Source organism: Lithobates pipiens, unplaced genomic scaffold (genome assembly GCF_037356315.1).
Source record: "Lithobates pipiens isolate NorthernLeopardFrog02 unplaced genomic scaffold, aLitPip1_a1.2 Scaffold_10, whole genome shotgun sequence".
Lineage (NCBI taxonomy): Eukaryota > Metazoa > Chordata > Amphibia > Anura > Ranidae > Lithobates > Lithobates pipiens.
Window position 1 is genome coordinate 79,397,272 of NW_027507686.1, and position 22,076 is coordinate 79,419,347.

The 22,076-nt window shown below is 46.4% G+C and overlaps 1 protein-coding gene across 1 annotated transcript in view; it reads right to left on the bottom strand.

The window, feature by feature from the left end:
* The window catches only part of MUS81 (MUS81 structure-specific endonuclease subunit), a 326,264-nt gene that overhangs the window by 222,177 nt on the left and 82,011 nt on the right, over positions 1-22,076 (bottom strand). Inside the window, exon 4 of the mRNA XM_077456093.1 lies at positions 4,595-4,721. Within this exon, the coding sequence (XP_077312219.1) occupies positions 4,595-4,721 (127 nt within the window). The remainder of the gene's footprint in view (positions 1-4,594; positions 4,722-22,076) is intronic.

Sequence of the window (22,076 nt, forward strand, 5' to 3'; positions counted from 1 at the left end):
TAAAAAATATAAAAAGCATTACTGCATTTGTTCTTTTAACTGTCATGTCAATGCATACTGGATTTGAAACAAAATTTGTTTGAAGAAGGCAAGAAAGGCCCTGCAAAGTTGGGGTTCTCAAATGTTCACTGAATAGTTACCTGGTATACAAGGCAAGGCCAGGCCAAATATTAATTCTCTATTCCACAATCGCTGGGAATGTCAGTATTTTAAAATGTCACTAGGAGCTTCATTAATGGACTAGGATACACTAACATGACATAACACTGCAGGAAAGACTTTCACAATTCTACAGCAAAGCTGTGTCACCAATAATTTCACAAGCAGTTGTCCAAGGCTTTATGTTTGTGGCTGGCTTCCATATTTTCTACAGTATATGTTTCACAAGTTAACTTTTAATATGCTTCTCCAAATATATTCAGCTTGTGAAGGATGCCACAGATGGAACCTGGATGGGAGATATGCACTTACATTATTGGGTTGTGGTCCCTTTAAATGGGACTAAAATAAGCAGTTGGGAGGACTCTGGGATTCTTAACCATGCAGAGTGGGACATTCTGTGCTAGTTTGGCAAAAGGGAAAAACTGACCTGGTTTTCCCAGGATTGGTAAGTCCTGGTATAAGGCCTGGAATTTGTAGGCTCGGAGAGATTTTGGGTGAGAAAGAAGCCTCCAACCCTGACTACAGGGACTGATTCTGAAGGAGTTAAGCAGCCTGCAAGAGGGGGCTGAAAGGGGCAGGAAGCAATCAGCAGGTGCCTGAGAGATGGTGAGTGGGGAAAGACACACTTAGACACCTTTCACATAGGGGCGTTTTTCAGGCGTTTTAGCATTAAAAAAAGCGCCTGTAAGAAGCCTCATCTGCAATCCCAATGTGAAAGCCCGAGTGGTTTCACACTGAGACCCCTTTCACACTGGGGAAAAAAAGTTCTGCAAGCAGCTTCTTTGCAGCGCTGCAAGGAAGCTGCTTGCAGGACCTTTTGATGCCTTGCCAGCACAGCGCCTTAGTGTGAAAGCACTTGGGCTTTCACATTGGAATTGCAGATGAGGCTTTTCAAGCGCTTTACAGGTGTTTTTTTTAACGCTAAAGCGCCTGAAAAACGCCACAGTGTTAAAGGGGTCCTATGTGAGGATTGTGGACTATCTAAATATGAAAACAATTCTGGATTTCTGGAAGCAGGCAGGGGACTTTAAAACTCTGTAAAGGGACAAGTTTCATGGACAGTAAATTAAAACCTTTATTTTGTGTACCAGGAGTATGAACTGTTTTTCTTATTGTTTCATGCTGAAAGAAGCCATTTCTAATTATCTCTTTGGAAAATAAAGACACTTTTACCAACACGGTTGCTGGTGATCCCAGGCTCTCCCATGTAACGAGCTATACAATTACAACACAGATGCTTTTATGCTATCAAATCAAAAATGTTCAATTAAATCCCAATATTTATTATGCCATACCATTTTCATCATACACATTTTTGCACAAAGTCAGAAGTCAGTAAGTAAGACTATAATGTGTATAGACATTAAAGCTGAATTCCATGTTTTTTTTTTTTCTTTTTTGCAGTTACTCAAGTCCAACTTGAAAAGGCCAGGTGATGACATCAAAACCTCCAGTCACAGCTATTGCAGTTATTGTCTGCTTCCACTGCAGGGTTGCCACCCGTCAGTAAATTTAAGGACAGTTTGTAAAAAGCAGATTTTTACAACTGTCTGCATATATCAGGGGCTGGTAATTTGTCACGTTGTGTTGACGTTTTAAGTGTAAACCAGGCAAATTGCTTGTTATGGGTATTGTTGGTGTTTCCATATTGTTTTTATACTGATGAAAAATCAGTTGTCTTTATTTTTAATAGGTGTTCTGTCAAAAAGTTGCCCGGTCAGTAGATTTTCCATGTTTTGTCAGTAAAAAACGCTTCAGGAGGCTGGCAACACTGTTCCGCAGGGATAGCCCATGTATGGAATAAGAATACTTACTTCCAGACTGGGCCAATATTACTAGGGTTGCACTGATACTGATACCAGTATCCATGCCGATTCTGAGCATTTGCACAAGTACTAGCGTGGAAAGGGGGGGGGGGGGGGCAGCCTCACAGATGATCAGTGTGGGCAGTTACAGGCACCGATCTTCCTGAATAGCTTTTAATAAAGCAGCTGACAGCTGCTTATCCTCCTCTACCTTTTGTGGCTGTCAGCTGCTTTATTAAAAGCTATACATGGACATGGGTGTCTGTAACTGCCCACATCAATCATTACCGACTGTCCTCCTCCAGCTCCCCCCCCCCCCCCGCCCTGGATCTGTCAGGATGGAGAGAGGAGGAAGGAGCCAGTAAATATGTAATTTACCGTCTCTTCCTTTTCTGAACGAACAGAGTCATTGATCATTGTGTTTACAATGTTTCAGTTTATGAATGGGGGAGAGTCTCTGTCTGTGTCAGTGAAGCTGAGGCTGCAGAGAAAGGGACTGGAGATTTGTGTCCTAGGTCCTTTTCCCTGTCTTAAAAGGGAGATGTCGGGGGTCTGTTTAGACTGTTTAGTCCAAACGGGGCTAAAAAATAAATAAATAATAATAAAAAAAATTGTAATAAGTAAATATTTAAAAGGTTAAATTGTTAAAAAAAAAAAAAATTGACACCATCCACTCACCCCTCCCAAAAAAAAGAAAGCATTGTAAAAAAATAAAAAAAGTAATGCCCTGTACACACGGTCGGAAATTCCGACGGAAACGGTCCGATTGGATTACATTGTTGGAAAATCCGATCGTGTGTGGGCTCTATCGGACTTTTTCCGTTGGAAATTCAGACGGAAAAAGTTTGAGAGCTGGATCTAAAATTTTCAGACAACAAAATCCGATCAGACTTTTTCCGACCGTTTGTAGAGAATTCCGACGGACAAAGTGCCACGCATGCTCAGAATAAATTACGAGACAAAAGCTATTGGCTACTGGCCTCTATGTAGTCCCGTCATATGCAACGAACGCCACCGCGTTCAGAACGATCGTTTTTTCCGACAACTTTGTCCGACCGTGTGTATGCAACACAAGTTTCAGCCAAAATCCGTCTGAAAAAATCTGATGGATTTTGTGGTTGGAATGTCCGACCGTTGTTGGAGGGCATAACACAAAAAATTGTAAAAAAATACTGACAGAGTCCACGCCTCATTAGTGCCACCTATCCATGCTGCATATTAGTGCCACTGTCAAAGGACATTAAAAAAAATTGGTAATCACCATCGGCAAGTACTTGGGAAAAAAAGTAACGGTACTTGTACTCGGTCTTTAAACAGTGGTATCGATGCAACCCTAAATATTACTATACAAAAAAATAAATAAATAAAAAACACGTAATAAGATAGTCAGTGCTCAAGTGGGGAAAAAAAAAGATACAGTCTCATTGTAAGCAATTTTAGGAATGTCCTTTCCAGTTAAAAGTTCTCTTTTGTAATCTTGATTACAAAAAAACGTATCAGTATATAGGGCATGTTTCTTCCTGGTTGCCAGTTTATGTGATATGGCAAGATAATAAAGAAAACATTTGTGTGTGTGTATGACATTTTACTTGTCAAATAAAGATTATACGAAGGTGTCACACAATGCTTGTGCTCTGTTTGTTCTATAAAATAGATAAATAAATAAAAACGCACTGTTAATTCAACTTTAAAGCGGGGTTTAAAAACCCTCGCCCCCTCCGGTGTCACATTGGGCACCTTTCAGAGGGGAGGGGGGTACAGATATAGATACAGGTATTTGCACCCACTTCCGGGCATAGACTCCCACGGGAGTCTATGCCGTTTCCTGTCCCGCCGTGCTGTCTGCTGGGACACACACGGGTCCCCCGAGACAGCGCGGACCATTCCTAGTGCGCTGTGTGACTCGCACATGCGCAGTAGGGAACCGGGAAGTGAAGCCGCAAAGCTTCACTTCCTGATTCCCTCACCTAGAATGGTGGCGGCAGCAGCCGAGACCCGCAATCGATCGGTCTCGGCTGCCGACATGACTGGACCCTGGGACAGGCGAGTGTCTATTTATTAAAAGTCAGCAGCTGTAGTATTTATAGCTGCTGGCTTTTAATATTTTTTTTGTAGGTGGAATCCCTCTTTAAAGTACTCTAACCCCCTTTAGATTTACACATTGCCTATGTCACATCATAGTTGGATGGGAGAAATAAGCTAGCCAGTATCCTTAATGAGGATGCTTTTAGGCTGGGTTCTCCTATTTCACCGCATCCAATTCACATAGAAGGAGATTGTGACCGGCTCTCTATGGAGCCGGTTCACACATCTCCGCAGCAGCTCCAGTGCGAATTGCACAGGAGCCCTGTGTGTCTTTTGGTCTGTTTGAGGTCCGAATTTAGCCCAAAATTGGGTCTAAAATCAGACCTGAAATGGTAAATGGAGATGCACCGGACTCCTGCTGTGAGCCACTGTGTGTTCTAATGTGAATCCAGTCTCTTCCAGCAATCTTTCTCCTTTTACTCCCACATTTCCAGCAGCCACAGAAGGCTTATGATATACAAATACAATATTTTAGAGCTGCTGCTATTGAATTAACCAAGAACAAAAAAACATAACAGAGCTTTATAATGGAAAGCACATACCATATTCAGCATGTTTCTCTAATTTCTCATCCAACATCTTGCAAATTCCGTCTCCAAAGTTTTGAAGTATTTTGGCCTCCTTTCCACTATGGAGGGGTAGGGGATACTTCTTCAGTGAGCTAATAGCCTATAAAGACAGAAGGTCTTAATACATAAATATTGCCCATACAGAGGCATGATATTTTTCATATTAATTATTCCAAAATTAACTGAGCAACCAGAAATTCTAAACCATCTAGTTTTTGTGAACTGGAGTATAGAAGCATAAACACAAATCTTTACACCATAATGAAAAAAAATGTAAGCGGGAACTTGCAGTCAGCAAAAAATCCGGTTGAACCCTATTCACTGTCAGCTCCAGATTGGGCAGCTTCCACCTGAAGCTAGGCAATGAGCATGCTGTTCTTCAGTACACATCCATGACCTTTTGCTGGTTAATTTGTAGTATACAGAATAGGCACCTTTCATCTTCGCTATGATGTGAAAATGCAAATCTGGCTCACTAAACAGAGAATTCTGCCTGTAGAAGCAACTCAATGTTATCCTATGTGTCCATGTACATTAGGACATGGACACAGAAAGTGCGACTGTGTGTACATGGCATTAGGCTCCATGCACACTGGCTTAAAAAACGTTGCTTCTACAGGAGTTTTATGTTCTGCCTGTAGAAGCAACTCAATGTTATCCTATGTGTCCATGTACATTAGGACGTTAAGAGGCATATTTTGAGCTCAACTTTCAGAGGCAGAAAAAAAAATCTTCTGGTTCACGTTTCTGATTGGAGCTCACTGGCAGAAAAAAACTAAAACTCTCCTAAACTCATCTAAACTTTGTACAAAAAATGCTCTATATGAGCGTTTTTTACTCCCAACAGTCGTGTTTAAGCCCAATGTGCACGAAGCCTAAGCCTTCACATTATGAACAGACATGTTCTGAGGTTGAAGGCATTTATAAAATACACATCATCCTAGGATTTTTGGCTTACTAGCAAAATAATTTTTTTGGAGTACAGTATGGGACACAGGCTCTTTAATCATTACGACTGGGTTATATGCAGTTATCGTCAGGCGATTATAGACTAACAAAAAAGAAAGCTGCAGGTACATCATCCTCTATAACCCACAACACCCCTAGCTAGTCTTAGTTTTGCCGGAAGCAAAAGAAAGTTCACAGAAAACCGAAGAGGGACCTATGTCCCGCACTCTACTCCAAGATAATGATTTTACTGATGTAGCGATGGTGGACTATATGCGTAATACAGTGTGTTGCCTCGTCATTCCCTAGCTGTAGTTGTGTCTCTTTAATGCTGGACGCCAGTGACTGTCATCATATTGGTGAGCCCAACACAATGGTTTTTGGGATTAGTAGTCTTTCTGACCAGCAATTCCTTTGCCTAACTGGCACTACACATCCCAGGGATCTTTGCTACCAGTCAAGGAGACTTCTGGAAAATCTTATGAAGGAGACCGAACATCCACCCCTCGCTCTCTTCTTCCTGGGCCTTGCGGAATGCACACCTCTCCGTGATGGGGAAAGAGAGGTTGTGGCCTACTACGGTGTCCAAGTGATTCCAGCCTGGCCTTGGAAGGCCCAACTCTGCTTGCTGTTCATCAGACATCTACGCAGCACCAACTCAGCAGCTCAACATCACGTTCATCTGCGCTCCGCACCCGTGGGTCATCGCTGGCAGTTCCACTGATGGACGTCTATTCCAGAGTCGTTGTCTGCAAGGCATTTAGTTTGGTTCAGTCCTTGGTGAGAGGGCAATTGCCCAGCTTCTGCAATCTTTCCCTGGTCACTTTATTTGAACACTGTGTACAGACACCTTTACCCTGGGAACACTTTACTGCAAATTCTATTTGAACACTGTACATAGACACCTTTACCTACAACTGTCTGTTAATGCATCCCTGTACCTTATTGGATATAATCTAATGAGCCCCAACTGCCGGTGAAGACTATCAGGCCTGCACCTCGGACAATGCTGTTACTATTTAAAGGGCCCTACACTATCCTTATTCTGTCTGATATCTCATTAGGATCCAAAGGTTGAATAGGCAGGCCCAGGGTTCCCCTTTAGAGTGTAAACAACTGCATTTAACCCTTTTATTGTCCTACAGGTCATGCTTCATGTGGTATTTCATTGTACATACATGTGCATTATATCCTCCCATTGTTAAACGGTTCTTAAGCTGTCTTTGGGGGAATTCCTCTACAGAGTCTGGGCTATTGCCCTTCTCTTTTGTAATTTAATACTACTTTGCTTATTCCAGTAAAAGCGGAGATAATACAAAATATATTGACTTGTGTGATGTGTTATTTAAAGTGCTTGTGAAAGATGTCTGAACCCAGAGAGTCAGGTGGGTTGGAAGGTTCAAAGGGTCATGGCGATGCAGATGAGTAGGTATATCCAAGCAGTCCCCAAGGGGACCGTACTACACTGGTAAATCAAAAATCCTACTTTCTTGGTGGTACAGTACAAAACACAAGTCATTACCATCGGGACGTCTAAAAGCATTTCAATTGAGGGGTGTGCAATACAGTACACAATGACAAAAGGCCCACAAAACAATGGGTCAATAAAGCTTGACAGACCCAGAGAGCATCTTTTAACTCCTTATGCCTGAAATTGGCATCAGAGGAGGACTGAACATCCACCTGGTAGAACTTGTGAACAGAAACCCAGATAGCAGTCTTGCAAATCGGAGGAACAAAAGCTGGATTTTGAAAACCCTACGAAACACTAACAGATGTTAGAATGCACCAGCAGAAAAGGGAGGAACCCTATCCTTTAATCGAATGGTCTTCAAACGGTGGCCTGGGGCCTGGATGTGCCCCCTTGCACCCCCTTGCTTGAGTCTATCCAGCCCTTGGGGCACTATTCCTCCCACCGTTACGAGACACTGTTCTTTCAAGTGACATTAACAATGGAGCCCCTTTTCTCCCATTGACACCAACAATGGGGCACTATTCCTCCCAATGATATGAGCAATGGGGCACTGTCAGGATGCACCCACCAGCAGACAGTCTCGTCCCTCCAGAAGACCCCTGAGGCGCAGAACAACGCACATCCCTGTTGCGCACAGGAACCAGGCCTGTGGCGCATAGATGTGCGCATGCATGAACAAGAGTGCGCCGGCGCTTGCGCGCACCCACTCTGGTGCCAAGTGAAGCCATTTAAGCCCAGCCAGTGCTTTGCCCGGTGCGGCTTTGTCTTCAGCTTCTGAGTGTCCTGTGTCCGATTAACCCGTTTCCCGATTCCTGTTATCTACCCGGCTCGTCTTGACCACTCCTTGAACTCTGCCTGCACCGACCTCGGCTTGATCTGACCTACCTTCTGTCTTCACCCTGAAATTTGCTTCTCTGATCCGGCTTGGCCTGGCTTGTCCCCGATTACGATCCTGCCTGCACCCTGTACCCGATTCGGCCTGCCGTGTATGACCCTGCCTGCCTGACCTTGCTACTTGCTGCTGTCATCTGCACCTGCTGCCACCTGTTGGTTTTCTGCTGGAGTCTCCCTGTGTCTTCCCCAGCTCTATCGGGACCAGCCGCCGGGCTGCCACCAGAGACTTCCTGGTGCTCGTGCGACTCTGCACTCCAGCGCCTTCTGTTTACTCTATCAGGGGACCTGAGCCAGAGTGGTAAGGGAGGCCTTGCTCGTCCATTTAGGCTCTTCTACCAGGTACGTGATAGTACAAAGCAGCCATGACCAAGCCTGAACAAGCAACCTCCCCGGTGGAACAGCTGTGTCACCATCTCTCTGCACTTACTCAAATGGTCAAGAGTTTGCAAGAGGATTACATGCTTGAAGAACGGATCCATGAACTTTCTCCTGCACCTGCTTTAGTAATGCAGTAACTGGAGCCCCGGGTTCCTACCCCAGAAAAGTTTGCAGGCAATTGTGGCAAGTTCAGGACTTTTCATAATGCCTGTGTCCTTTACTTTTCACTTCAACCCCAGACCTTCTCTCATGAAGCCACTAAAGTGGGGTTTGTGATCTCCCTCCTGCAGGGTGAGTCTCAGTCCTGGGCTCACCGTCTACTGGAACAGGGTAACCCCTGTCTGTCAAGACTGACTTCTTTCTTTGCAACTAAAGCCCGACTCTACGAGGACCCCCTGCGAACTGCCACAGCCGAGTCTGCTCTGAACGCGCTCCAGCAAGGCCACCGAGCTGCTGAGGACTATGCAACGGACTTTAGACGCTGGAGCGCAGATGTCGAAATGGAATAGTGCTGCTCTCCATCACCAGTTTCGACTAGGATTATCTGAACCTCTAAAGGATGAGCTGGCTCGTGTCGGAGTCCCTGAATCTTTATTAGCATTAATCAACCTGACAATCCAAATCGACAGACGTTTGAGAGAACGCAGGGCCAAGAGGTCAGTTGGACGACCTCAGCCTTTAGGGTTGTTATCACAAGAACCTGGTCCACCCGGCCCTGCTCAGTCCAGCATCTCCCGTCCATCCCTCTCTCCAGAGGAACGCCTGTACCGGCAACAGAATCACTTGTGTCTATATTGTGGGAAAGATAGCCATTATATGAGATCCTGTCCTGCCAAGACCCAAAGATGCCTGACCTTCTCTTCTGCCAGCCAGTCATCTCTACTTCCCAAGTCCTCTCACCTGGCCGTCCAGATCTCAGCCTGCAGCTGCTTTATTGATTTGACTTCAACATAAGATTCCCCTGCAGCCTAAAGTTCGTGGACTTTCTATCCACCTGGCATAGGTGGAATCCGGACCGGTTAACCAAGAGACTGTTCCATTGCTTGCTACCATTTCCAGTACCCATAAAGAACCGTTACGCCTGGATGCCATAGCTTCTCCTCTGTTCCCTATCATCTTGGGTATGCCATGACTCCAGGCGCATAATCCCTGCATTCATTGGGATTCAGGAAAGATCAAGTTCTCCTCTCTCTGCTGCCAGCAGCATTGCTTCTCCAAGCCATTCTTTCACCCGTCTCCTCTGCTGTGTATGGACTCTGATGCCGAAGTCTGTTCCTCTATTCCTGCACCTTACAGAGACTTTGCCGATGTGTTTAGTAAGAAGGGAGCAGAGACTCTACCACCACATAGGCCATACGACTGCCCCATCGAGCGCCTCTCTGGGGCCGAAATACCTTTCGGGCGGATCTTCCCCTTGACTGAACCTGAACTTGCCACCTTGAAAGAGTATATCGATGACAGCCTGAGAAAGGGGTTTATTCGTCCCTCCACGTCCTCAGCCGGAGCTGATCATTCTCTCCGCCCATGTGTTGATTACCGGGACCAGAATAAAATTATGATTAAGAATTGTTATCCTCTGCCTCTCGTACCTGAGCTGTTTCAGAGACTCCGTTCATTGTCATTTTCATGAAATTGGACTTACGAGGGGCATATAACTTGGTACATAGTAATGAAGGTGACGAGTGGAAGAGGGCCTTCGATACCCAGTTTGGACACTTCAAATACTTAGTAATGTCCTTTGGACTTTGCAACGCCCCAGCTACGTTCCAGCACTTTATTAACAATGTCTTCCAGGACTATTTAGACTTATTTGTTATTGTGTATTTAAACGATATATCTTGATTTTCTCCTCTTCTTTAGAGACTCATCGTGGACACGTCAGAAAAGTCCTGGCCCGACTCAGACAGCATGGCTTGTGTGCAAAACCAGAGAAGTGCGAGTTTGAGTGCCAAAGTATCCAGTTTCTGGGCCTTATCCTCTCCACAGATGGCATTAAGATGGACCCCCAGAAGCTCTCTGCCATCCTGGATTGGCCAGCTCCTACAGACAAGAAAGAGGTGCAATGGCTCATAGGATTCCCAAACTTCTATAGGAAGTTTATCAAGGGCTTTTTGGCAATAATCTCCCCTATAACCCAACTGACAAGGCAATCCCAACGGTTCCAGTGGTCTTTTCCGAGGCGCAAACCGCATTTTAAACTCTGAAGGGTGTTTTTACAGCTGCACCTATATTACGGCATCCAGACCCTGCTCTTCCGATTATCCCAGAGGTAGACACCTCAGAGACGGCTGTGGGGGCAGTCCTGTCTAAACCTCAAGGGGCCAAGTCCTTGCCACGGGTGTAGTATTCTTTTCTCGCAAGTTGTCTCCGGCAGAAAAGAATTACGACGTGGAAGACCGTGAACTTCTGGCAATTAAAGCTGCTCTAGAGGAGTGGAAATATCTGCTGGAAGGGGCAGCCCAACTGATCTTGATCTATACCAACCATCAGAACCTAGAGTATTTGCAAGCCGCAAAACGGCAGGCCAGGAGGGCACTTTTTCACAAGATTTGTTTTTCATATCACCTACAGGCCAGGGTCTAAGAACACCAAGCCGGATCCTCTGTCTTGGATGTTTGGCGTGCCAGAAGAACCAGCTCCTCCAGATACCATCCTTCCTCCTGGATTTCTTGTCACAGATTAGGCAAGCCTCTACTGATATCTCACCGTCTTCTGGGACGACGCTACAAGAAAAAGATGGCTTCTTATGGCACAACAATAAGATCTTTGTGCCTGAAGGTTTGAGAGTCTCCACCTTGGGTATCTGCCATGATCATGCCCTTGCAGGACACTTTGGAGTCCATAAGACAGCTGAACTCTTAGCCCTTGTACACACGGTCGGACATTCCGATGGTGAATGTCCGATCGGACCGTGTTGTCGGATAATCCGACTGTGTGTGGGCTCCATCGGACCGTTTCCGTCGGAATATCCAACGGACAAAGTTTTAGAGCTGTGCTATAAAACTTTCCGACAACATGATCCGATCGGACTTTGTCCGATTGTGTGTAGAGAATTCCGATTGGACAAAGTGCCACGCATGCTCAAATCAAATTCCTAGACCAAAGCTATTGGCTACTAGCCTTCGTAACGAAATAACGTTGTCACGTTACGTACGATCGGATTTTCCAACAACTTTGTCCGACCATGTGTATGCAACACAAGTTTCGGACAAAATCCGACGGATTTTGTTGTCGGAATGTCCGACCGTGTATACAAGGGCTTACAGTGTACCTTTTGGTGGCCCTGTCTAAAAGAAGACTGCAAGAGGTACATTGAAACCTGCCCTACCTGTGCCAGAAATAAGACTAGCAGGACAAAGGCCTGGGGTCTGTTGAGACCCTTACCAGTTTAGGATAGACCCTGGTAAATGATCTCAATGGATTTTATCATTGAACTTCCCCCTTCTGAAGGTTATTCTTCTATCTTTGTAGTCATAGATCGGTTGTCCAAGATGGCGCATTTCCTACCCATGAAAGGTACTCCATCAGCTTTTGAGACAGCACAGATCTTCATTAAAGAAATTGTGAGGCTACATGGACTTCCTGTCAATATCGTGTCGGACCGCAGAGTACAGTTCACATCCAGATTTTGGAGAGCCCTGTGTGAGACCCCGAAAATCGAACTGTCCTTTTCCTCAGCATACCACCCACAGACCAATGGTCAAACGGAAAGGACCAATCAAACGTTGGAACAGTACTTACTTTTCCTTCTCACAGGATGACTGGGTGGCGCTATTACCACTGGCAGAGTTTGCGTACAACTCAGAACATTCTGCTATCAGACAAGAAGGAAGGCCCCTCTCTGGGAACCCGATTGCCTAAAAGTGGCAGTGGCTAGATGGCACTCCGCCGGCCATGGATCAGGTGGGCTTATCACTCATCCCACTCCTCTCTTGCAGGTGGAGTTTCAATCTCAATTGCCAAAACGGTGCATTTTGAGTTATGCGATGTCCAATCAGGCCCACAGGGGCGATAGGTTTTCCTCTCTGTTAAATTATATGGGGAACCTTTCCTTCTGATGGCATTTTATGTACCTCCCCCATTTAGCCCTGCTTAACTTACAGAGGGCTTGTTATATATGACTCGTCATCCTTGGATTCAGGCGGTGTGGCTGGGAGATTTTAACGTTACCCTGAACCCATTATTGGATAAACTGTCACCCCAATTCAGGCTGCAAACCAGGGTGGTCAATCAGCTACAGCACGAGACGGTGAGGAGAAAACCGGAGTTAGACTTACCGGTAACCCTTTTTCTAGGAGTCTTCCAGGACAGCCTCTGAGATATAGGGCTCCTCCCTCCGGGACAGGAAACACGTCAACCCAATCAAATAAAAGGTGTGGTCCTCCAGGCCCTCCTCAGTTTTACTCCAAGAACCGCCGGAAGGCTCTGAAAGACATAACACACTAACAATCACATTAGTACACATCCTCACCACTTAGTCCAACTTAAACAACATTGGGTGGGAAACCAGGCTGTCCTGGAAGACTCCTAGAAAAAGAGTTACTGGTAAGTCTAACTCCGGTTTTCTCATATCGTCTTCCAGGACAGCCTCTGAGATGATAAGCAAGGAGCTCACCTTGTCAGGGCGGGACCACTGCCTGGAGGACCTTTCGTCCAAAAGTCTGTTCTTTATCAGACCATAAATCCAGACGGTAATGTCTTGCAAACGTAGAGTAGCTGGACCACGTTGCTGCCTTGCAGATCTCCTCCGGAGAGGCTCCAGCCTTCTCTGCCCATGATGCGGAAACCGCCCTGGTAGAGTGTGCCTTAACTAAGGGTGCCTGCTTCCCCTCTAATTCATAGGCTTTAACTATCGCCATTCGTATCCACCTGGCGATAGACGATTTGGACGCCTTGCAGCCCTTGCGGGCGCCTGAAAAATTAACAAAAAGTGAGTCTGACTTCCTGAAGACCTTAGTGGCCTCTAAAAAAATTAATAGACTTCTCCTGACGTCTAACAAACTTAAAGATCTCGCCTCATCCTCTCCTGAGGCTGAGAAAAATGTTGGTAAAATAATATCCTGTGTCCTATGAAAAGTGGACACAACCTTAGGAAGAAAACTAGGGTCAGTCTTAAGTACTACCCTGTCCTCTAAAATTAACAAAAATGGCTCTCTGACCGAGAGCGCCTGCAGATCACTGACCCTTCTAGCTGACGTGATCGCTATCAAAAAAACAGTTTTTAGTACCATCCACTTAAGTGATGCTCCCTCTAATGGTTCAAATGGATCTCGGGTCAAAGCCCTAAGAACCAAGGACAAATCCCAAGTAGGACAGGTCTTCATTCTTACAGGCCTGGATCTAGCTAAAGCCTTGAAGAAGTTCCTGACAAAAGGATTCTGCTGGAGGGAGGACTGAAGGAAAACACTTAAGGCCGCCACCTGTACCTTTAGAGTGCTGATAGATAGCCCCAGCTCAACCCCTGCTTGCAGAAAATCTAGGACTGCCCGGACCCCGAGACTTGCAATCCCCTGTTCTCACAACCAGGAATTAAACCTCTTTTCTATCTTGGCGTAAATTGCTCTAGTTACTGGTTTACGGCATTCTAACAAGGTCTTAACCACTCTCTCTGAAAAACCCTGTGATCTTAAAGCGGTTCTTCACCCTAAAGGGGAAGTTCCGCTAGTATTATCCCTTCCCCCCTCCGGTGCCACAATCGGCACCTTTCGGGGGGGAGGGGGGTGCAGTTACCTGGATAATCCAGGTATCTGCACCCACTTCCGGCCAGACCGCCGCATGGCTCCGCCCACCCCCGCATGGCTCCGCCCCCCCCCAACCCCCCCCCCCCCCCCCCCGTTGTGTTCTGGGAAACACACAGTTCCCAGAGACACAGCGGGGGACCATAAGAGAAGCGCAGCGCAACTCGCGCATGCGCAGTAGGGAACCGGGCAGTGAAGCCCTCATGCTTCACTTCCCGATTCCCTGACAGAGGATGGCAGCGGTGGCTGCAGCGAGACGAGCGATCGCTCGTTATCTGCTGCCGACATTGCTGGAACCTGGGACAGGTAAGTGTGATATTATTAAAAGTCAGCAGCTGCAATATTAGTAGCTGCTGGCTTTTAATATTTTTTTTTTTAGGTGCAGCTCCTCTTTAAGATCTGTTCCTCAGATACCAGGCCGCAAGCTTGAGTCTCTATCTGAGGATACAGGATCGGCCCCTGGGAAAGCAAATCCTCCCTGACTGGTAGTAACATCGGAGGATGAACAGCCAATCTCTTTATGCTGGCAAACCAGGGTCTCCTTGGCCAAAAAGGAGCCACTAAAATGAGGTCCGTAGCTTCCGATCGGAAACTTCTGCAGAACCTCCGCCACCATCCTTACAGGAGGGAAGGCATAACACAGGCCGAACAACCATGGATTGGCAAGGGCGTCTATCCCCCTGGCCCGATCCTGTGGGTGAACCGAAAAAAATTGTGTCACCTTCCTGTTGCTTTCTGTTGCAAATAGGTCTATTTCTGGCCTTCCCCAGCATGACACAATCTCCTCGAACACTTCCTTGTTGAGGGAACACTCGTCCTGACCTATCTTCTGGCGACTGAGAAAGTCGGCCAGCAAATTCTGAGTTCCCTTCAGATGAATGGCTGATATTGAGGACAAGTTCTTCTCTACCCAGCAGAAGATTCTGTCCGCAATCACCTGCAGCGTGGGGCTTCTGGTTTCCCCTTGCTTGTTCAGGTAGGCTACTGCTGCCACATTGCCTGACCGAACCTGCAGATCCTTGCCCTGTAACTGGGACTGGAATGTTTCTATAGCCTTCCAAACTGCCAGAAGCTCCTTCTGGTTTGAGGAACGACCTGCCTCTAGATTCGACCAGGTACCTTGGGCTAAGATTCCCTCTAGGTGGGCACCCCAACCCAGCGCACTGGCAAGGCCTCCTGCACATCCTTCTGCAGCTGTTGGGCCGACTGGGCTATGAACAGTAGATCGTCCAGATATGGAATCACTGTTATAGCCTTGAGCCTTAACGGGGCCAGTGCCTCTGCCGGAACCTTTGTAAAGATCCTTGGTGAGGCTGAAAGCCCGAAAGGGAGAGCTCGAAACTGGAGGTGTAACACACCCGTGTTCAACCTCACCGCCAACCTGAGAAACCTCTGGGACTCCAGATGAATCGGGATATGCAAATATGCATCCCTGAGATCCACGGTGGCCATGTGACAGCCCTGAAACAGAAACTTGGTTACCGAGAAGATTGACTCCATACGGAACCGCTTGTATTTTATGAACCTGTTCAGGGGGCGGAGATTCAGTATTAGCCTGAATTTTCCCGAAGGTTTCTTTACCACAAATACGTGGGAGTAAACCCCCAAGCCTTGTTCCTCCGGAGGCACCTGCACCAGTACTTCTTGGTCCACCAGATCCCCCAGGAGAAGACCCAGAGCCTTTGCCTTCTCTTGGTCCCTTGGTAACCTGGTTACCTGAAAATTTGGGAGGGGAACTGAACCAAACTCCAACCTGTAGCCGTTCCTCATTACATCTCGAATGAACGGACTTTCGGTTGAAGTGTCCCATTGTAGAAGGAACTTCCCCAGTCTTCCTCCCACCGGGACGCAGGAGTCACTGGGTTTTAGTGGAGGGTTGAGGAGGATTGAATAGGATTCCTCCTCTGCCCCTTCCCTTGTGACCCGTCCAATGTTTTTTGGGGCGAACCTCCCTTTCCTGCAGGTTCTGCTGCCTAGAGCCTCGAAAAAGGCGCTTCCCTTCAGATTTATTTTTCCTTTCTGGGAAAGCTTTCTTCCTATCCTGCGTGCGCTCTAACACCTCCTGCAGGCCGGGCCCGAACAAATGATCCCCTGAAAACGGTAATCTACATAGCTTCAATTTCGATGCTGCGTCACCTGACCAGGTTTTAAGCCAAACGGCTCTTCTGGCAGCGTTCACTAGTGCTGCAGATCTAGCAGCCAATTTGACTGATTCTGTAGAGGCATCGGCCAAAAACCCCACTGCCTTGAACAGTAGCGGAAAGGACTTCAACAGCTGTTGCCTGGAAGTGCCCGCTGAAATATGCGATTGTAACTTTGTAAGTTTCTGGCCACACAGGTAGCTGCTAAGGCTGGTTTAAGCCCAATGGAAGAGGCATCCCAGGCCCTCTTAAGCAGCACGTCTCCCCTCTTATCCATAGGATCCCTGAGTGAACCCATATCATCAAAGGCCAAATCCATCTTTTTAGAGAGTTTAGCCAAGGGAGCATCCAATTTGGGAACCTTGTTCCAGGGATGCACCGCATCCGTCTCAAAAGGGAACCTCCTTTTAAGGCTACCTGAAAAAAAATTGCCTTTTTTCCGGTTGTTCCCACTCCAGCAGAATCGCCTCAACCAGCGATTTATGGACGGGGAATACCCTGTCTTTCAGCACACTCGACCCCTGATACATCATGTCGTGTTTTGAAAGCTGGACCTGTTCTTCCCTGATCTCCAAAGTGTCATATATTGCCTTGAGGAGGTCACCCACATCGTCCAAAGACAGCTTGTATCTGGCTGATCTAATGGATTCTTCCTCCCCCTCTGACTCAGAAGTAGATTCTGTCCTAGAGGAGGCTAATGACCTAGGTAACCTCTCCTTATCCACCTCCTCCTCCTGACTTGGTTCAGACAAGGAGGGCATACTCACGGCCCTGGGTAAAGAGACAGAAGGACCCTGCATCCTATCCATCATGCTCTTGAATGACTGGAAGGTGGATGCTATCTCATCCTTTACGGACGTCAAAACCTTGTGGCAAGCTGCCACCGAGTCCTCTTTCACCAGGCTACTGACACAATCCGGGCAAAACGGCTTCTCCCAACCGGTGCCTAACTTGGCCCCGCACACGGCACATTTCCTTCTGGGCAAAGGTATCTGGGCTCTGTCCTGTTTAACCTAAAAACAAAGAAAAACAGGGTCCCATTAAAATACCACCCCTGACCACACCACTGTGCTTCTAGGGTCTGCCTAGGAAGTGCCCCCCCCTCACCAGCAGGTTCTCCACCCCGGGAGGGTACTAAGGTCAGAGTGACCCCTCCACCCCCCAGTGTAAGTCCTGGTCTGCCCTCACCAAGCTTACCTGAGAGGTACTGGAGCCTGTTGAACCGGAGTCCACCTGCACAACTGCGCCCTCCATGGTTCCAGTGTCTTACTCAGTCTCTCTGAGCCTTCACACCGCTCCAGGCAACTCTGTAGTCACACCACCGCGCCCAAAGGACTGGAACAGGTCCTGCGGCGCCCCCAGATGACGCGAATCCGGCGGAAGTGCGTCTCTCCCACTTCCGGATGCCGGAACGCAAAGACTCCGCCCCCAACGCCGTGCGTTCCTTACGAACGCAACACCCACAGTACCCGAACTCCAGCAGGTGAAACGAACGTCTCTCGCCCGCCATCCGACCGACCTGGTACGAGCGGTTAGCGCTACAGAGTGGGGAGATTGCCGCCCATCGGGTCCCGTTCTCGCCGAACGTTAAATGGCAGCGGGGACTGATAGCTACCCTCTCCTCCCTCCGAACGGACCGAGGGGTGCTAAGGGTCAGGTCCACCAGGTGCTCCCCCCCAGGACAAACCCCTGAGAAGAAGGAGCTCCCCTTACTAGTTCCGACGTGCTCCTTCCCGTCCGGCAGGAAACACAAAAACTGAGGAGGGCCTGGAGGACCACACCTTTTATTTGATTGGGTGGACGTGTTTCCTGTCCCGGAGGGAGGAGCCCTATATCTCAGAGGCTGTCCTGGAAGACGGTATGAGAAAACTTTTTTTTGCCAGACAAAAATTTTTGAACACGGAGAGAGAGTGGGTAAACTGTTGGCCTACCTAGCACACAGCGAATATAGGCCCCCCCACTGTCATTTCACTTACTGACCCTAATGGAGGAAAGATCACAGAACCCCAAGCTGTCACTACCAAATTCAGGGACTTCTTTACTCAGCTTTATACATCCCAGGTCTCCACCACTGAAGCCCAATTAGAAGATCTACTAGCAGGAATCCCCTTCCCACAGCTAGAGGACACCCAAATGGCTATGCTTGATGCACCCCTTATACTAGAGGAAATAACCACGGCAATCACGAGCTTCGCCAGATCCAAAGCCGTTACCCATAGAATTTTATGCCCAATACATTGAGATACTTGCTCCCAAATTATTGTCTCTCTATAACCACCTATTCGATAGCTTCACCCTACCCACATCGATGAGCGAGGCGATTATTATACTCATACCTAAACCGGGGAAGGACCTGGACCTTCCGGAAACCTTACAGACCCATATCACTCCTTCAGGTAGATATAAAGATTCTCGCCAAAGTACTTGCCCTCCGTCTTAATCAAGTGATACTAACCCTAATCCATGCAGACCAAGCTGGATTTATGCTGGGACGTAACACCTCCTTCAACCTCAGAAAATTATATATTCATTTACAAGCAACACATACGAATGTTGGGTCCCGAGTGGTGGTGGCTTTGGACACCGCCAAAGCATTTGATTCGGTGGAGTGGAGATACCTTTGGGGATGCTTGCGTAGCATTGGTTTCAGACCTAATTTTATTAAGTGGGTTCAATTATTATATTTGGTGCCCAAGGGTAAAGTAGTGGCCAACGGGACGACATCCCAGACTTCTGACTTATCCAGGGGCACCAGGCAGGGCTGCCCATTGTCTCCACTCCTCTATGCCCTGGTGGCAAAGCCCCTTGCAATTTCCATTAGAGAAGACCCAGAGATCCAGGGTCTCTGTCTTGGATCCCTGACTGAAAAAATTTGCTTATACGCAGAGGACACACTACTATATCTGGCCGACTCCACCACATCTCTCCAGAAGGTATTACATACAATCAAGCACTTTGGTCAGTTCTCCAGCCTTATAATTGGGAAAAATCCCAAATACTACCAATGGACAGCTTCCCCTCTTCCAAGCTACAGGAGCAATTACCACTCCAGCGAGTAAACACTATCAAATATCTTGGAGTACTGGAAAATAGGACACCGGCGGACTATACACCCCTGAACATAGAGACCTTTTTTAACCTCATCAAGTCTAAAACCCAAGTGTGGGTGAGACTGCCGCTCGGTGTGTGGGTCCGAATTAATATCATTAAAATTATATTGCTACCCAAAATATTGTACATGCTCTGGCACACACCCATGTACTTACCCTTAAAACTCTTTAAATCAATGGAGGCCATACTCAGAACATTCATTTGGGGTTCCAACAGACATAAACTGGTCTGGGGAGTCCTTAAACCTACTGACCTGGGCGGAAACACCCTCCCTGACATGAATCTCTATTACCTTGCATCTCAACTGTCTCAGCTATACCACATAGACAAAACCGACCCATACACACATACATATACACACACACACACACACACACACATACTATTAGAGATTAAATCTGGTACAAAGTAGCCCTGATTCTCCTCTTCTGGGGTCCCTCACTGGCACTTCTGACTCCTCCTGCCTTCAGAGTGCCCCTATAGCAAGCTGCAAAATATAGTATAGAGTGCCTCTATAGCAAGGTAAAAAAACGTTCTGCCTTTAGAATACCTTAATCACTTCCGAACCGCCGATGTACTCCCATACTTTGGGGATGGATATCGTTATTATGGCAGCAGTTAGCTGCCATAAACCCAGTATTCCCGTGTTCGGCTGGCAGTTCGGTACAAGATAAAAGTGGTCTCTGCTGCGGATTCCATGCGAGATCACTTTTATCGACGGCGGGAGAGGGGGCCCCCCTCCCGCCGCGATCCGGTGCCCTCCGCCACTTACCAGAGCTGTCGGCAGCGGCGGAGGCAATTGGATCCTTCTCAGTGCTGTGCATGGAGACAAGTGAAGGGAAGATGGCCCCCACCCATCTCCAAGACACTGCAGGGCGAAAGCGTCATCATAAACGTCACTTCTACCCATAGCTCTTAAAGGGCCATTTTATTTTTTTAAATGACATTTTATTTATTTATTTTTATTGCATTTTAGTGTAAATATGAGACCTGAGGTCTTTTTGACCTATTTAAGAGGCCCTGTTATGCTTTTTTTTCTATTATAGGGGATGTTTACATTCCTTGTAATAGGAATAAAAGTGACACAATTTTTTTTTCTAAAACAGTGTAAAAAAAATAAATAAAAAGGTAAAATAAATAAGAAAAAAAAATGGCTTTTAAACACGCCTCGTCCCGCCGAGCTCACGTGCAGAAACGAACGCATATGTGAGTAGTGCCCGCATATGAAAATGGTGTGTTCAAACCACACATATGAGATATCGCCATGATCGGTAGAGTGAGAGCAATAATTCTCCTCCTCTAACGCAAAACATGCAACCTGTAGAATTTTTTAAATGTCGCCTATGGAGATTTTTAAGGGCATACGTTTGTCGCCATTCCACGAGCGGGTGCAATTTTGAAGCGGGACATGTTGGGTATCATTATATTTCACAATATAAAAAAAAATTGGGCCAACTTCACTCTGGTCTTATTTTTCAATTTAAAAAAGTGTTTTATTGTTTTTTTTAAAAGTGTGCTTGTAAGACCGCTGCGCAAATACGGAGTGACAAAAAGTAATATAAAGAAAAAAAGTGTATAATGTTTGGGGGTTCTGAGTAATTTTCTAGCAAAAAAACAAACACTGTTGTTTTTAAACTTGTAAACACTTGTTAACTTGACCCCGCCTCCCCACTCTTTCCTCATTGGCTCGCTGGCTATGATTGACAGCAGCAGGAGCCAGTGGGAGACCCAGAAAAGACAATGCTCGCATGCTGCATTCACATCGCTTGATCGAGATGGGGCTCAGGTAAGTAAGGGAGGGCTGCACCCAGAAGGTTTTTTAGAATGCATTAAGGTAAAAAAAACAAAAAAAAAAACTTCTGTCTTTAGAACCACTTTAACCAGTTGTTGACGCGCCTCGTGTAGATTTACTGCTACAGAGAGGTGAGATGTGCGCAGAATCATGTAATTATATATATATATATATATATATATATTTATTTTATTTTTATTTTTTTTTCTGGGTAGGGGTGCACGCCTGCCCAGCTGGGCTGTGATTCATCACAGCACATGCCAATCACCAGGTCCCAGACTATGATTTACCGCTGGCACCTAGTGATCGGCTCTGAGCTTTACCGAACACAGCTGTGTGAATGTAAACACAGAGCTGTGTTCAGTGACAGGGGATGCTAAGCGGAGAATGAAAACAACTAGATCCCCAGTAAAAGTAGCACACAGTACAAACACTTGTTAGGCACACGGTTAACCCCTTGATTGCCCTATGTTAACCCCTTCCTACTCAGTGACAGTGTATAGTATTAGCACTGATCACTGTAATAATGCCATTGGTGATGTCAGTGGCAGTTAGTTCCCCCAGCGTTAGTTCTTGTCAGATTGCCCGCCACACTATCTCAGTCCCGTTAAAATTTGCTGATCACGCAATAACTAGTACAAAAAAATAAATAATTATAATTACAGTATGTATCCCATAGATTGTAGCTGCTATAAAACTCACACAACCAAACAATATACAATTATTGGGATTTTTTTAACCAAGACATGTAGCAGAATACATTTTGACCACAATTTACTAAGAGATTTTACATTTTTAATATTTTTTATTTGATATGTTTCATAGCGTAAAGCAAAAAAAAATAATGGGTTTTGTTTTTCAAAATTTATGGTCTTTTTTCGTATATATAATAAAAAAAACCCAGAGGTCATCAAATACCCCCAAAAGAAATCTCAAAAAATTTGTTAAATTTTGTTTGGGTACAGCATTGCATAACCGC